The sequence below is a fragment of the Periplaneta americana genome, chromosome 17, assembly GCF_040183065.1.
Source record: "Periplaneta americana isolate PAMFEO1 chromosome 17, P.americana_PAMFEO1_priV1, whole genome shotgun sequence".
In the NCBI taxonomy this organism is placed as follows: domain Eukaryota; kingdom Metazoa; phylum Arthropoda; class Insecta; order Blattodea; family Blattidae; genus Periplaneta; species Periplaneta americana.
In genome coordinates, this window is record NC_091133.1 from 3223125 (window position 1) to 3241819 (window position 18695).

The 18695-nt window shown below is 35.7% G+C and overlaps 2 protein-coding genes across 7 annotated transcripts in view; both read left to right on the forward strand.

Moving 5' to 3' along the window:
- LOC138693084 (zinc finger protein 235-like) overlaps positions 1–17822 on the forward strand; it is a 35886-nt gene extending 18064 nt beyond the window's left edge. For 5 of the 6 annotated variants that reach the window (XM_069816679.1, XM_069816682.1, XM_069816678.1 and 2 more), the window contains 2 exons: positions 4356–4438; positions 10826–13518. In XM_069816679.1, the coding sequence (XP_069672780.1) occupies positions 4356–4438; positions 10826–11897 (1155 nt within the window). In that variant the 3' untranslated portion in view covers positions 11898–13518. Of the gene's footprint in view, positions 1–4355; positions 4439–10825; positions 13519–16045 lie in introns of those variants that run through there. The other variant, XM_069816684.1, reaches the window with a different exon arrangement.
- A 623-nt stretch (positions 17823–18445) lies between these two features.
- LOC138693094 (uncharacterized) overlaps positions 18446–18695 on the forward strand; it is a 50308-nt gene continuing 50058 nt past the window's right edge. Inside the window, exon 1 of the mRNA XM_069816714.1 lies at positions 18446–18579. The gene's annotated coding sequence lies outside the window, so the exon portion shown is untranslated. The remainder of the gene's footprint in view (positions 18580–18695) is intronic.

Here is an 18695-nt window from a genome sequence, read left to right on the forward strand (position 1 = left end):
TGTCCCCTTAACCTTAAATACAGGCATGGATTTTTTTAACAATATTACAATCTTGCAGTCAGACAGATTCTATTAGAAAACAATTACATTTTACCGAATAGTATTAACAAACAATTTTGCAAAATATAATTTCAATTATAAAATGTAAATTAAACGTTACGAAATACTTGTACATCGTGAAGTATTCAACAAACAACTGCAGGTTTACTTACCTATTTATGTACCTTGATTTTCTATGATAACTAAGACGTTGTTTTCAAACTTTTTTTAAACAAAATTAAATATATAATGTACACAAAAAATGTATTTGGGCAAAGAAAACAATTTTTCTTCATAAAATGTCCATGCGCCTAACAAAGGTGTAATTAGAATCTGCAAATTGGTTTACTACAAAGGTTGCTCTGATAAGCTGAGGCCGTGACTGGCGGGTCGTTCTGTGACCAAGGCTCAGTGAATTCTGCTAATATAAGAAATGACATAAATAAGGCTATTACGCAAATCTGCAACATTAAGACACAATTCTTACCTCCTGAAATGTTTAATATCCATCTGACCATCTGTTTTGTGTCAATGTCTTCCCAGCGCATGGTAGAAAATAACCATTGCCCATCTTCGTGTTCTTCCAACTTCATCAACTCCATAATTCTTACATTTTTCGTCTGAAGCATCTATTCCAGCTTTTTTTTTTTCTTTGAGGTCATAGTAATCTTCTCTTTTTGATTTCCTTGGTACATTCAGCACGGTGCATGCAGGGAATCAAAATTCTGGCTCGACTTAGTCTCACAATAGACAACAGTGTTAGATTCTTAGTAATGCCATTACAAACAAGCCTGGTGCCCTTTATTTTTTTGGCAAGAATTCTTTCGATAATTATATTTTTTTATTAGTTTTTTTATTGTGCCTACATAAGTTAATCCTTTTTCCTTTAGCTTGTGAGCTAAAGGGATAGATCCAAACCAGTCTTGGTTTTCCACACTCTCCCGGAAAGTTGGAAAACTGCTTTAGTAGGCTTAGGTAGAGTCTGTTCTTCTCTTGGAAGTATATGTCCATAGCTGTTTTTACTTGCATTTTATAGATAGTGATTCCTTGCATCGTTCATATACATTTATTTTCAACTGGTATTTGTCAGGCCTATTAGGAATGTACATTAGGGCATATCAAAAGAGGCCGAAATTTTTTTTTCTCAAATTAAAAGAATAAGGGTTCGTAAAAGTTATATTATGGTGCCAATGTTTCGCACAACAAATTTGGACTTCCTAGAAGCACTTTTACAATAAGAGTCCACATAGATATCATCCAGCTGGTGTCCAGTTTCGTGAACTGCTCTCTGAGCTTAACATTCACTTACCATCAGTTCGCACACTGGTATGCACCACCACTTCACCGTGGATTATGCGACGTCCCATGTTTGATGTAAGTCTGAGTCAGCGTTTTAAGAATTTTACACCAGTTTTTGTTTATAGATTCGTTTTAGTGAACTTTTATCACGGTTTCCAAATTATTCTGTAGTGTTTACTGATGGATCCTGGATAAATGATTCTGTTAGTTTATCCCTCATTGCAAATGAACAGATACATAACTAGAAGCTAAGCTATATGCCAGTGTTTTTTCTGCTCTACTTCATGATTTTTACAGAGCGTTATTGTTTTTAATTAGATATCCTCAGGTCAGATTGCTTATCTGCTCTGACTCTAAGCACCATTCAGTCTTCAGCTTTCCATTCTGATGATCCACTTGAGCTTAGAATCCAGGAACTTTTCCACACACTCGTAATCTCTGATTCTGAGATCGGAGTAGTGTGGATTCGGGATTGTATTGGGATAACTGGTAATGTGGCAGCTATGAATGACTTCGAGGTATATTGTCAAGACATGCAGGGATACTTTGGTGACTGTGAGAAGAAGAATGGTCTGCAGAAGAGGGAATTAAATTGCGAAGTATAAAGAATTCTGTTCGAGTTGGGGATTCGTACCCAAGTATGTCACAACATGAAGTTTTACTTACCCAATTCAGGATTGGTCATCTCCTATCTGGCGAGCCTCAACCGGAGTGAGATGTATACCATGTGGCACTTACGTTTGAACATATTCTACACATTGTAGAAAATATGATCGTGTTTAGTGACTGTTTGGCCTACACTACGTGACATTCTTGGAAGTAATTTTAATTGTGGAAATGTAGCTTTTATATTTAAATCAAGAACAGGACTTGACATGGTGATTTAGATATTCTTGATCCCTTGCTTCTTACTCTCTACATCTTGAGGTTAGTTTTATTTTATATTTGTTTTACTTAAACTTTACATTTTAGACCTTTTATATCCCAATGTTTTATAGGATATTATTGTCCTTCAAATCGCCAAATAATTTGTACCTGGTGGTCTTTACTTTATGGTCTCTTTTTAAACACTATCTAGAGTCTAATAATTGTTCATTTTTTACGAATCACCTGGTTGTGAATGCATTTTTGTACCTCATTTAAGTGTGACGACGTGTTTAGATCGTGTTAGCATTTAGCTTATGGCATTGTTTTATTTTTTAAGAAGTTTAGATAAATAGCCATAGTGAGGCGCTCTCGGCCTTACTATCTAGTCTTGCTGGTTGGAATACAAGACAATTAAATAATAAAATAACCCTGCCATGAATCGTTATGATCAGGATGGTAATCTGCGTGTCGAGGTAATCAAGTGACAACAACACACACTCCCTATGTTAAACACAAGTATTTATTTGAATAAACAACCCAAAATAAATTCGTAGCACAGAAAATATCTTCTTCACAGAGTAACGTAAACCAAATCCAGTTAATTACCTTACATAGGTAGGTACTTCCCCACGCTGGCATCCATCTTGTCATACAACCTTGACATAACCATCACTCAGCACACACATAGCCGTAACATACAAATTGGCCACCCCTCAAACGTCACACAACAATGGGTGCCTTCATAGTGAATTTCATATTCTATAATTCGTTCTACTGCAATAACTAAGTAAAACATAAGCCAAAACCAACTCACTGAACTGCTAGTAGGTTGTGGTAGGCTTTTAGTTATATCACAGCTAGAGAAACGATCATCTGATATAAAAATACCGACCAGTATTTAACCAGAGTTGACTGCACGCTAGTCAGTCAGGAAAATGAATGCAGTTCAAGATAGTAAGTACATCCCAAAACTCGCCGCTATATTCCACACGAATATCTTCTGCGATACACTCGCAGGTTCCCACAACACTGTGGACATTGCCGCTTCTAGTAGGCTTATCGAACCCAGTTCGATCCCCGGCCTACATAGGAGCTCGTGCCTGTCACAACACACATCCTCAACTGCCGGCACACATCCAACCTGAATGAGTCCATCCACCAGACTGACGCTACAATCAAAATGAAACTTGGCGTCTCTATCTTAACCAATCAGATAGCGCTATTATGAAATATTTACTGCTCCCTCGATCTTATCCAATTAGCAAACGTTATTATAAAATAATAACTGCTCCCCAGGTTTCAACTCATCACAGGTTATAGGAACAGACCCAGAGAAAACGGAAGAAATAGAAAGATGAGAGAAGGTAAGCCATCTATGAAGAGTAAGAAGAACTAGAACAAACAGAGAAAGGCATAAGGATAGAAGAAAAGGAAAGAAATGGAAAAGAGAAACTGACGTGCCGAAATATAAACGGCACAATAGTAGCTCACATGTCCTATTAAACTCCACAAACTAACTCATTTTACGGGAATGAACTAACAATGGAGAAATCAGCCTCACCAGTACAATCTATTCTAGAAGCTTCAGCATCCGTGAAGTTTGAAATTAACAAAGTGAACAAAAGATACCAACTGTGCAGTATTAACGACTGCAAAAACTGAGACAAAGACGAGTTTTTGACCACTAGAAAAACTCCTACGGATATCCTGATATACAAATATTCTGATAGAAAAATCTATATATATCCATAGCAAAATGAAATTCTGTTCCAAACATATAATATAATGTAAGGGGCACCATAGGATCGATTTCATGTTGGAAACTTGAAACCTGTAACAGGATGTGAATATGTTTGCTGGGATAATAAAAAGTTTAAACTTCCGGTTACTTCCAAACAGCCAGAAATTTAATTACTTCAGACCATTATGTAATGTTAAAATTTGTAGTAACGCTTTGAAATCTTTAAACTGGTTTAGGTCGATTCCACTAAATTAGTGACAGAGGAATAAAATGGTGGTGAATTGTCGTCCTGAAATTTGTGCTTGGAATCAGTAGGATATAAATTCAAGTCTCCAGCATAGCAAACCAATATATTAGTTGTTGAGCTCAAATTCCGCCAATTTTTCATTACATTTACTCTCCTTTCCAGGAAGAGCCGTGTAACTTGGGCACAGAGGAGTGGGGGCTGAAGCTAGCAGTAACAGCAGAGCAGAATGAGCTGTCCACTGAAAGGTGAGTGTAATGTACTAGTTTACATTTCAGCCATTCTTTTATAGCTTGATTAAAAGTTATGGTTTTTTAGGATTATATGTAATGTGTCATCTATCTCTAACTTCATTGTTGTTCATATGAATGGCTAAGTATATTATTTACTGAATTGGCTTAAGATATTTTTAAAAAATATGGGTGCCACTAATAGTAATATCATCACTGCTACTACTACTTCCACTAATGCTGCTGCTGCTGCTTCATTTCTCTCGAACTGATGTAGAACAGCAGATCTCTTCTATTTCCTTCATCCTGCTTTCATCTTATGGCCTTCATTTGCTTACTGTCGTCATCTTTGCCTTTCAACCACATTTACTTTCCTTCCCTACTTGATGTTCGCCTTGTTCTTAACACATCTTATAGAGTCCAGCGTTACCACATTGCTGATCCATTCAAGTTCTCTTCTTTTATTCGATTGCAGTAACTATCTCTCTGTTTAAATTCTGAAGTCCATAATTTCTTCTTACTCTCGAAACTTAAAATTTACAGTTAGCAGTCCCACACCTCAACCATATCAAGTAAAGAATCTAGTGCTTGTCACTGGATGCACCTGTTCATCTCCCAAGGCTGCGTAATGTGCAAATTTGCATGCTTCTTTTGTACAACTTTCTTTGTGGCTTGTGCTATTGTGCTGTGACTTTACTGCAATTGTTTTAAAATAATGAGGCCGTCTGAACATGGGGATGAGTACATCAATTGAAAGTTGGAAACAAAGACGCCAACATACAATGCCCCTGCAACCTTACTGCAGCAAGATTTTTGACCTGAAGTCAACATATTCAGTAGAACTTTTTCAAAGGTTGAAATTGTATCCTTTCCGGTACTGCTAGCCATTCTGTCACTTCTTTTCTTAACCTCATTTTTCATGTTATTTATTTTCCTCTTCAACTGTTTTACAGTTATATTTTTACCGAAAGCTTTTGCATATTGTATTAACAAATCAGAATAAGACATTTTATTAGCACTCGTAAGGTGAGGAAGCTAAGAGATTTGCTGAATAATATTGAATTCTGCTTCACTGTTGAGTGTTACTTTCATTACTTATAGTATTTTCTATATCAGAATAGATACTGAATACCAGTACTAAAAATTATTAACTCATCACTCAAAATAGATAATAGTAACTAAATTATTGTTAAAATTAGCTGTACCCGTGCGCTCCACTGCACTTGTTAGAAATAAATATAAAGTAATTACATAATTAAAATAAGACATCTGGTCCAGGGAACATTCGTGTTTGATAGAAGGAAAAATCGTTTAATATGTCACTTAATTTAAATTGTATTTAAATAATTGAAATGCGATCATTTTGGTCGAGAGACCAGTCGTTTAGTGCAATGATAATTCCTTTAACATATTTCTTAATTGTTATTACATGCAGATAATTAAAATATGATCATTTGGTTCAGAGAACATCCTTTTTTGGTGCAATTTGGTCCCATCAAAATTTTGCTTGGAATGAAACGTATCGGAAATCATTTTTAAAGAAACTTTTGTTATATAACATTTTTCACAAAAATCAATAATAAGCGAGATATTTCGGTTTATTTAATTCAGGCCCCCTTATAACCCCCTTTTAAATAAAGTATTTTGAATGCCATGTAGCCTAAAATCTAACTTACAACGAACTTAATTTATATTCCAATTTTCATCCGAAATCCTTTCAGCCATTATCACGTGAAAAGGTAACAAACATCCAGACATACAAACAAAACTTTCAAAAAAGCGATTTTCGGTCTCAGGATGAATAATTATACATGTTAACTCCAATTATTTTTGGAAAAGCGAAAATTACCAGAAAAATTTCGGTTACAGATTTATTATTATATTATAGCCTATTATATTATATTATATTATATTACATTACGTTACATTATATTATATTATATTATATTATATTATATTATATATAAAAAGTGTGTTCATAACGGATGTACTCCGATAAGTAAGTTTTTTATTAAGTAAGTTTTTTATTTGTTGTGGGGGCTCTTGAATCTCAGGAGGAACAACTTTTACAACAGCGCAACACAATCTGCTTGGCTCATTACCCAATTTTTTTTTGCATTGATTTTATTGCTTACGTATTTTATGTATTTTAACACTATTCAATTGAGCATAGTTAAAATTTGAATTATAAAATAATGGAATGCTAAGCTAACGTAATATTACTGCATACTAAATCAGTACACTTTCGTTGTTCGTTAATTCTCTGAGATGAAAATTAATGTGTTCACAAACATTATTTTAAGAAATACAAAAAACGAATATATAGAATAGCCTATCAAGTTTTCTTTGCATGAGAAGCTATTTTCATCTTACCTGTCCTCGATTCACTGAGAAGTTACTGTAATAAGATTATAGCATTATGTCCATTTAGAGAAACTACACTTTCCAATGGTGAAATAATAATTAATTATACAAATCGGTTAATTTAGCTTCCGATATTACTTCATACAAACACAGAAACATTCTCTGTAGGCTATGTTTAATAGCTTTCGATTGTTGTTATCCAAAGCCCCTTGTAGACGTCATTTGTTTTTATTTAATTGCAGCGCCTTAGATGGCGTTATTTTAATTTTAAAACTCATTTATCTCATTAAGTATCAGTCCTATCAAAATTTTTCATAGGATAAAACTTATCGGAAATCATTTTTTAAAAAACTTTTGTTATGTAACATTTTTCATGAAAATTAATAATAAGGGAGATATTTCGATTTATTTAATTCAAGCCCCCTTATAACCCCCCCTTTTGAATAAAGTATTTTGAATGCCATATAGCCTAAAATGTAAGTTAGAACGAACTTAATTTATATTCCAATTTTGATATAAATCGGTTCATCCATTATCGCGTGACAAGGTAACAAACATCCAGACAGAGAGACAGACAGACAGACATACAAGCAAAAATTTCAAAAAAGCGATTTTTGGTTTCAGGATGGTTAATTATACATGTTAACATCAATTATTTTTGGAAAATCGAAAATTACCAGAAAAATTTTGGCTACAGTTTTATTATTAGTATAGATTTGTGAAACTATTTATTTAAATGTTATATTGTACACTGTTGATTATTTAAAAATGCATAGGGGATTTCAATTAATTTAGATTGACTATTACACTCTTACTACGTCATACTACTTTTGACCAATAAAACGGTACGAAAGGACGTATTTCAACCAATCATGGCTGCTTATCGTACAATTTTATCGCGTCCCTAGCATTTGTTTTTTTTTTGTTTGCTAACATTTGAAACTGCTCTGGTCTGGACGTCAAAAAAAAATATATATATATATAATTACAAACCACTCCAGTCGTTGCACAGCAGTTTCAAATATGACTCGCATTGGCATTCAAGAACAAGAATTAATAAAAATCACTGATCATACCTATGCATCTTCTGAAATCCGATTTACAAATAAATGAAGAGGACCATTCAGAAATCCTGAATAAGTTGAATACACCATATAGGCCTAAATCAACGAGTTCCACTTCTATTACGCACACGTCCAATATAACATCAATTGAACCACCAACCACATTCAAATTTGAAAATTGTATATTGAATAATTATTCCTTATAAAATTATTCATTCGGAAATCCTGAATAAGTTGAATACACCATATAGGCCTAAATCAACGAGTTCCACTTCTATTATGCACACGTCCAATATAACATCAATTGAACCACCAACCACATTCAAATTTGAAAATTGTACATTCAATAATTAGTCCTTTTAAAATTATTAATGTTTATTTTTTATGTCATCGTCGTTAATTAAAACTTTTCTAACACTTGTGTATATTAGTTAGGTTATGTTATAGCTTCTGCTATATGATATTATGGATATTCACGTATCAGAGATTGTTTAATATTAAGATTTATTGAAAATCATCTGTCAAGTGACGTTGATTACTGGGATTCGTATAATTGAAGTGGAATGTTGCATTTTGATAAAAATGAAACTGAATCAACAAAGCCTTCTTGACTAGTAACATTGCCATCGTGTATAATAGATCGAGAACTTCTCGACGAGAAGGCATTGCTCACTACTGCCATCTAGCATGCATCTAGCGTAATATTTGTAATGTTCTGATGGTACAATAATACATTTGAAGACAGTTGTATTTTCGTAAGTCAATTAATATTTTATTGTATTGGAGTACTTCGTTACATCTAATCTTTATATACTTTCTTCTAATCGTGTAATAGTCAATTAAATCCCACTCGAGTTTTGATTTTCTCTAGATAAATCAAAACGTCTAGTGAGATTACTGTTGATAATAAATTGTAAAAAAAATCATGGCCCACTACATGTAATTTGTACAGTTCAATAGGAAGTAATTAGGCTTACTGGAGTGTAACCAGTATATTGACTTATGAGTACTAATAAAAGATTATTCACAGAAAATTAAGAAAAAACTGACACTTATAAGTATGAAGTATGTACTTACTACTCGATTATTGTATGTTCTCGAGATATATGTCGAATCGTGATCAGTTATTCGAATACTTTGCACAGATGTTAGATGCTGCGAGAAATGAAGAATGAGAACAGAAAGAAGCAGTATAGAGAAGGACATTCTCGAGAACGCAGATTGCTCACCAGTGTTATACATTCGGCTAACTTCGCGGTAGTCACGTGCAATAAAGACTTGCTCCAGATCGTCTCCCTCTGTCTCATCTCTCGCCTCTTTCTTTCTCTCGTCAAATTGTGGAATGCAGGAATGAACATCTTTATCGGAAGTTGCAGATAGCTACAGCATGTGATTGGAATAATAGAATATATAAACTGCTGTGCTTGCACAATACACTGCTTTCGCTGCTGTCGTTATCGCTGTCATGTCAGATGTTGGATAAGAGAACCGAGAAGCCAGAACCTGCCGGTGAGTAATCGAATCATTATTCGAATGATGAAAGTATCCGAGAACTTTTATTCGAATAAATTATTCGATTTTTAATGTTATTCGAGTCTGCTTGCTAGTACTTAATACAACTTCTGCTGCTCAACTTTGAAACGAAGTTTTTATAGTCTGTATTATTTAACACCATCGTATGTAGATTTGCTGTAGATTTGCTGTCTCTAATTTTATTTTATGTATTATGGCAGTAGTGCTGTAAGCTATTGCTACATTTCTCTGTGTTATGAAGCTCGTAGTGTATTAGTATTATTCAAGCCTATATTGCGTATTGAATTGGTGCATATGGTAAAGTTTTTCTGCTATCCATGTTTCCATAGCAACCAAGTATTTATTTGCGCTACGAACTTAAGCACCAATCCAATATACTCTCAGTTTATGCTACTGCCCATCTTTCAGTCCGTATGGTAGGATATAGAATCATCTTCTGTCGTTTCCTTAATGTAAAAAAACCGTTGTTGTTGCGGATTAGAGAAAAGGTGTTGATTTCACTAGCCTCTCTAACTATGGAGTGTCAGTCCAGCACAAAGTACGCATCTCATAGAAGTCACTGATGAGTTTACTAATGCAAGAATAGTACATTATGCAACGAGCCTATAATGATAGTAATTAAGAATCGAGTATGGATATTTATGAAACGAGCGCAAGCGAGTTTCATAATTTTCATACGAGCTTCTTAATTACGATTATGGGCGAGTTTCATACGACTTTCTATGCTCGACCATATTTCTAACTTGAAATTACCGGTATTCAGATGTATACATTTTATTTGTAGGTATCTGACAAGATCGGAAGTGACCTTGTTCTAGGTCGTGAATTATGAGATGTGCGCAGACGCGAAAGTATTGATTTTTTCCGAGGAACAATAATGTCATTGACCTTGATGTAGTCCCTTTAAACTTGATAATATTATAACCATGATTATTGAATTCGACAGTGAAAAACGAGATGACAAATTGAATTTATTTGAATATTATTTACAATTAACGCTAATTATTATAGTAACAGAACATAACCTTCTGCGACAGTATTGGATTTCCAGCCTCCGTGACTTTTCGCTAATTCTCTTTCGATTGCATATCCGAGAATAATCGATACTTGCGGTTTTATAACGGTACAAAGCTTACTTGTCATTGGCTGAACACATGTAAGCTGAGTTATCATTGGCTGAAGACCTGTTCTTTAATGAGTAGGTATACTTTAATGACATGCATTAAAGGACTACTACCAGATGTATAATTAGTACATTTCGGCATGGTCGAGCATAAAATAGATTACGAATCTCTGTTTTGTTCATAGAGCAAATAGTGCAATCTCGAATCTGATACTGATATAATTGTTTTTAATTCTGAATACTTGGACAATTCGACATTCATATGGATTCTTATGTATGTGATTATGTCTTATTTAGCCTGACGGTCAACTTCCATTCCAGAGCTGCTGTTAATCGTGACAGTAATGCAGCATCAGATTGCAACAGAATTGCTACGATAGGCCAGAGTCCCTACACAGAAGAGATATTGAAGAGAGAACCTTGCAGCCATAGGCATGATGATTCATTTCGCAGCGACATCAAGTGTAATATTTGTGATGCGATTTTTGCTACTTCCCGTTCTCTTAAATGTCGTCATCGGATCCATACAGACAAGAAATCATTCGAATGCGATGTATGTGGAAAGTGTTTCGCGCGATCGGCACATCTCATTACTCATGCGCGCCTACACACTGGCGAAAAGCCATTCAAATGCGATGAATGTGGAAAGTGTTTTTCGGACGCTGGAGGTCTCAAAACTCATTCACGTCTACACACTGGCGAGAGGCCGTTCAAATGCAATGTATGTGGAAAGGTTTTCTCTCAGTCTGGAAGTCTAAAGGCACACGCACGCCGCCACACAGGCGAAAGGCCATTTAAATGCGAATTTTGTGGGAAATGTTTCACGGAATCGGGGAACCTAAGAAAGCATGCACGTAGACACACTGGGGAGAAATCGTTCAAATGTGATGTGTGTGCAAAGTGTTTCTCGATTAAGATTGATTTGAGACGGCACGAACGCTTGCACACGGGCGAGAAGCCATTCAAATGCGATGTGTGCGGTAAGTTTTTCTCGCAGGCTGGATATATGAAAGCACATCTACGCCTACATACCGGCGAGAGGCCATTCAAATGCAATTTCTGTGGAAAATGTTTTGCGCAGAACATAGACTTGAGACGGCATGCACGCCTTCATATTGGGGATAAGCCATTCAAATGTGAATTGTGCGGAAAGTTTTTTTCTCAATCTGGACATCTGAAAGTACATTTACGCCAACATACTGGCGAGAGGCCGTTCCAATGTGATGTCTGTGGAAAGTGTTTTTCGCAGAAGATAGATCTGAGACGGCATTCATGTTTACATACTGGCGAGAAGTTATTTAAATGTGATGTTTGTGGAGAGTGTTTCCCTCACAAGAGTGCCATAAAAATCCATGTATGTGACCACGTGAAGACAGAAGTATCTGGTGAATAATTATGTAGGAAATGTTTCTGCAGACCGAACCGTCTTGAAATTCTTCCAGTACAGCATATAAGGGAGAAGTGTTTCATTGCAATGTCTCTGAAAGAGAAAAAAGAGTGGTTTATTTAACGACGCTCGCAACTGCTGAGGTTATATCAGCACACTCAGTTGTCATCGACCCGGTGACGAACCCGCAACCTCTAGCACAGAAGGCTAGTACTATACCGACGACGCTACTCAGGCCGACTTCTATGAAAAGAACCTTTTGACGTCAGGATATCTCAAAAGGCATTACAGTGCGACACCCTGCGTGAACCTTGCGCATCAGGATATGTTCCTATAGCTGGAATAGATTTCATTATTATCGCCCTGTAGCTTTCCTACATGTTTCATGTATTTTTGATTAGTAATAGCAGCCAAAAATTGTTCTATGTGGTGTGTCTATTCACACATTTGCGAATTTTCGTTGAATGTATTATTTACACGTAATAATTATACGTATTTCCGTACAGTTTGCAATTTCTCTTATAATATATCTAGATTCGTATATAATATAATATTTATACATCTCCATTTTTTAAGTTTGAACACTGTATGTGTCTGAAATACTTGAAGTTTTTGTAGTTACAACATTGGTCAGCAATTTTCTTCTGATGCGAATCATATGCTGCAAGGAATCAAGTCCATTGCTCTAGCATTGTGGGTGTGTGAAGCCTTTTGTTATAGATTTAACTGGCCTATTGAAATATTAAAGAAGCTGATAGTTTTGGAATATATTCGTCCAATCCGAGTATATAATTTACCGATATGTGTACTTAATTGGTTTCTGTTTAAATAGAAATTCTACATATCAAAATGACAGCATTAATGTTCGACAAATATCAGTTTTCCTGTATTTGATGCAATCAATTCAGAGAGATTATCAAAGTGGCATTCTGGTTTGTCATGTTGACGTTCGTAGAAGATATCTGCGTATAGACTAATTTTTGCTGATTTGATTGGACAGAATCTCAGATTATAGTTAGAACTGCAGGATAAACTGTTATGCTCTGGTCGATACAGTGTGTACTGTGAGGACGAAGTGTTGCCATGTGGTTGATCTTTGAAATAATGCGAAGTCGAAAGAAAGAAGATAATTAAGAACTTACGGACATGCAAACAATGGAAACGTCCTTCCTACGGTGTATCTGCTCTATATGGTCGAGTTGAACTGCTTTGAGAAAGAAGACAGTTGGTTTGGTTACGAACTTAAGTGCTATGTTTTCTCTGGTTGATCTACGTATCTATGAATATTGTAACTGAAAATTTAAAATTTTCTTGAGGGAAGTCACAACTTTAGAACTGAACATTGAACATTTATTTGAGGGAAGTCACAACTTTGCAACTGAACATTCAAAATTTACTTCACAATATTCCCAGTTTCCATTTATATGAAGTGTACAATAAGAGTAGTCATAGTTCTGATCGTATTTAAGCATAGACAAAAGAAATTTTTGGGGCGCATTATTTTCCCCACTCGAACTGTGGAAATTTGAAAAAAATTATACTGACGCTCATATTTTGCAAGTATTTTACATTAATTAAATTATATACAATAAAACTATAGATAGATAATTGATCAAGTAATGCATAGCAGGGTACGGTTGTGTAATTGTAACATGCCAGTCAAGATTATTGTCGCTCTAGCCTCACATATTATTTATGCTTACATAACTGGTCATCTTTTAAAGCGAAAAAATCACTCCTATACAGAAACATTGGTAACTTATTGATTAAATACCTGATATTTAAAGGAGCTGTTCGGTGAGAACATCGGTCATCAAAACACTGCACGCTTGTGTTTAATGTCTCTCACCCGCGGACAAGACACACCCTAGCGTGCAATCGTCGCTGCTGGTGGGTATGCTATCTCTCTATCCCTTGTACACGACGGAGCAGAGTTCCTTACCCTCCATGCACTCTACCCATTTCAGCGAGTGCTGACGACCATTGGGTTAGAACATTATAATGGTAATTATTCCACTTCAGATTTTCAAATTTATGTTCATTCCCCCCTCCCTCCCTTTTTGTTGATATCCTATTCTTTACAGTAGTTAAAACCATTCCATTATTATTTAACTTTCTGAACTCGCAACAATTTTCAGCACATATTATTTCGTTTCATTGTTGTGACAAAGTATGTGTAATTAATCTTGACATTTGAAATTAACTAGAAGACGAATTAATGCTCGTTCTCACGATATTGTGGCTTTGCTGCCAGCATCGTGGCAGTGGTGCCACATATTCAACAGTCTTGATATCCGATAGGCCTACTGTGGCACTAGCACTTCCGTCACACTAGGATTCTGAATTCAGAGGATTATGGATATAACGTCATAATTTGAATATTAATACTGAAGTTGTTATTTATTTGATTTAATATTCCAAATTCTCCTTTACACTCATTGAATTCGCAGCGCCAATGAAGTCAAGGAGCCAAAACAATATAAGTGGTTCCTATTCCTTCTTTGCTTATTGTTTCGAATTCCGTGCAAGTCTTTTCAGCGTTGTCATGTCTACTTACAGTATATACGTGTAAATTAGTATTTGTAATGGTTTCAACCATCAGTTTTGCTCTCTACTTTATTTCTCCTTTCTTTTGCAGCTTCATTGGTTTTTCATCATACAAAACAATATTAACTGAGGAAAGGTGTAATCTATTGCCAGAAATTACAGAATAGTTACTTTGTGGTATACTGTAATCACCGTTCGTTCCAGAGAATAAAAACTTTTTTTTTCTGTTTGGTTTAAAAAATTAGTTACCTAGTTCTTAAATCAGGTAATGATTTAGATATTGTGATGCAGGTTATTGTATTTTATTTGGCAACATACTAAATACAGACAAAACTCTTAATCTTTAAGAGTGCTATTCACAGACATTTTGCTAACACGCACTATGAGCATGCTAAACTAGCCGCGGCTATCGAGTGGTTATTTGTACAGGATTCATATATCATATCACTAACACTGGTTTGTGAATATGAAAAATGTTAGTTCGCTGATGATCCACCGGAAGCCCGCACTAAGAATGTCTATGAATACGGTCCTAAAGGCTAATTTTGTAAGTAATAATATAAACCTGCCCCAAATGGTTTAGAAACTAAGAAATATTTATTTAATATTTTCATATTTCGATAAAATAAATTTCCCATTTTCGCTAAATTTTCTCCATATTGTTACAGTCTCTAACTATCGCCAATATCGCTACTTGAAGAACAAATCTCTCCCAGATATCAGACTCAGGATCATCTCTTTCTGCCTTCCCTTGAAAGATGTATTATAAAAAACGCCAGGAAAATTTAGAAAAGGCAAGATGGGATTGAGTGAAGTCTATTTTTTCACGATCATATATAGTGCTCAAAAAATTAACGGAACAGGATTTTAAATTAATGCTTTATTTTACAATGAAAACATAGGAAGTTGTCTTTGATACAGCATGAACTTCAATCATTATGTTTAATAAAAAATTAGTTTCCATGGTGATTTACAACTAAGTTGTGGTCCACACCTGTGGAGTAACGGTTAGCACGTCTGGGCGCGAAACCAGGTGGCCCAGGTTCCAATCCCGGTCGGGGCAAGTTACCTGGTTGAGATTTTTTTCTGGGTTTTCCCTCAACCCAATACGAGCAAATGCTGGGTAACTTTGGGTGCTTGACCTCGCGCTCATTTCACCAGCATTATCACCTTCATTTCATTCAGACGCTAAATAACCTAGGTGTTGATACAGCGTCGTAAAATAACCCAAAAAAAAAAAAAAGAACAAAGTTGTGGTCAACAATAGTCATCTTATCGATACTGCACGAAACAAAGTGAAAAATCTGTTTCTTTATTCTTACAAACATGAGTCCACACGATCTCTACATGGATTTAGTACCTTGTGGCCTCCATGAGCATGAATTACTGCTTGGCATCTACGAGACTTGCTTCTCACAAGCCGCCGAATGTTGACTGGGGGTATTCATCCACTCTTCATTAAGTGCCATTGCAAGCTCTTTGAGGGTCTGCGGGCTTCGATAGCACCTGCAGATCCGTCTTTCAAGCATATGCCATACGCGTTCGATAGGATTTAAATCTGGAGACATTGCTGGCCAATCCATTACAGGAATTTCGTGCTCTTTCAGAAAGTCCATGGAAACTGCGGCAACGTGGGGTCTCGCGTTGTCATGCATCAACACAAATCCAGCACCCATACGTTCCATTACTGGCAGAACTCTACATAAGCGACTGCATTTAGCTAGCCAGGAATGATGGTCACATCTTTATCTCTGCAAAACAATTGGAGATCGTGCAGAGTATTATCATATTTGGTTCTGATGTTTGGGAAATGACGAAGAGGCACTCAGAAGAATTGATAACGATGGAAATGGATGACTGGCGCAGAACTTGTGACATAATAATTGACAGAGTGTGGAATGGGGAAGTAATAAATAGGGTCTTAGACAGTCGAAACCTAGCGATTGAGATCTCTTGAGTAAATGAGGAGAATGACCAAAGCTTTTGGAATCATGAAGTGATTGATGCAAGGGATAGAACAAGATTAAGAAATCAATACTAGAGAGATAGATATATAGTACATGGAAGCTAAGATGCAGAGCACGCCAGTTGCCAGTTGCTGTAATCTACACACTACTACTACTGTCTTAATGTAGGTATCGTGGTTATGATGGGTTTTCTTCAGCTGGGATGTTGAAGTCCTCCATGTTGTCAGGGTAAGTACACTGCTTTCTTCGCAGTCGAGTTCCATTGGCATGGTATTCATTATGGGACTGATGTCCACTCTCTGATGGTGGCAGGAGGACTGTGGTATGCAGATTTGAAGGCTGGAGACGAATATGTAGTGTAGTTGATGGTGTAGTGTAGTTAACTGATGGCGACTGATTGAGATTGCCACCACCTCTGCAAGCTGATGGCACCGGTGGAGCATCAGTGAAATTCGGAACACCGTGATGCCATCAGATTGCTCAGCGCTGAGAATCGGAATACGCTCAGTGTTGCCAACAGTTGTTCGTACAGTTGCACAAAGCATTATATCACAGTTGTCTACGGACAGAAAAAGTTTCATTGTATTTAAAAATTGCAAGGTCAGTTTTCTCTATATTTCGGTCGATTTGAGATGGAATAGCCCGTGCCAGGTGCCCCTTCCTCTAATTTTTAGTGGTCTCCAATGCCCTGCCACTACATATGTATGTTGTGCCATATGGAAATTATAGGTTATGTGTACTATATTTAACTTATATTCCTATATTCGCAATTATACATTATAATTAAACATGTCATGTATGAAACCCCTGACAATCAATTTGTCTGTATTTTAATACTACAATTCAGTACTGAATTATTGTATTTATTTACTACCTAAGAGACGAAGTAACACAATCGTACGTACATTAATTTCATAGGAGTGGTATGATAAATTTTCTGTCTACAATTAAGGAAGGTAGATGTGCTAAATTAAAATCACAAGAGGCCTATAAATTCGTTTTTATTGAACCTCAAATTAGCTTCCATTCCAAACTTAAAATGTTGATGCGAACAGATTATGTTAACTCTTCATATTAAAATAACACAGTTTTGTAATTATTTCTGCAACATATTATGCAACAAGAAGTAAACGGAACTTATGGACACATTACACAAAATAAAACTTAGCAATGATACGCAATAAAGTTATAATATTTCGCTGAGCTACATACACTGAAATAGAAAACCCGAACATACATTACGGCCTGGTCTAGATCGAAAAGGCATTGACTGTGCCGTATTTCGCTTTGTTCTAAAAAGTTGTGTAAACTGTGAAATGATCGTTATCGGTTGTAATAACTGTAAATGGCTAAAATACAATAATTTGAATAATAACATGGGATAAGGAGACGTTTGTGGTACTATAAATATTGTTAGGTTTCGTAACAAGCTGTTTTTTTTACGGTGATGTGTTGTTAGCCCTATGGATTTGAGGGAGGTAGGATATGATGGTAGAGACTGGATTAATCTTGCTCAGGATAGGGACCAATGGCGGGCTTATGTGAGGGCGGCAATGAACCCACGGGTTCCTTAAAAGCAAGCCAGTAAGTAAGTAATAAATATTGTTAGAAAAAGAGGTCAGAGTTATCCTTCTTCCGAAAGATCCAGGAAGGTGTGTTTATAAAATATAATATATACTTTATGAAAATAATATATAAACCTTATATATTTCATATTTCAATAGTGGAAGGAAGGTGTTAATTTTTTCAAAAGAATACGATATCGAAAGTACAATACATTTTATCGTCTGCTGGGGAAAGGGACTGTGATGAGGGGATAGTAGGGATCCTGGTGGTTAGCAACTATCTATGGATGCATATTTCAACTGTCTATGTATGCATATTTAGTAAGTACTGAGCTTCGTGACTGTATATAGTAGACTGTGGTTGTATCTTGATCATAGTGCCTTGTGTCAACTGTTTGTATCTCAACATGTGCTGCTATCTATCGTTGTAGTTAATGAATTACTCCCCATGGTGCATAGTGGCTTATTTAGTAGTGTTCATCTTAGTTAAAAAAAATAGTTTTTGAACTTGTTTTTGTAAGTTTTTTGATGATCAGGTTATTATTTTGTGTAATCTTGTTTGAAGGTAGAAGAAAGTAAATCACAACACTGTTCATTACATACGATCTGGTGAGTTTGACTTAATGTTACATGGAAACATAACCTTTAAATAGTAAAATGTTTTTTTTTAACTGTACCCCTCTGTACCTTGGATCACAAACACGTCATGTACCATAAATCATTGA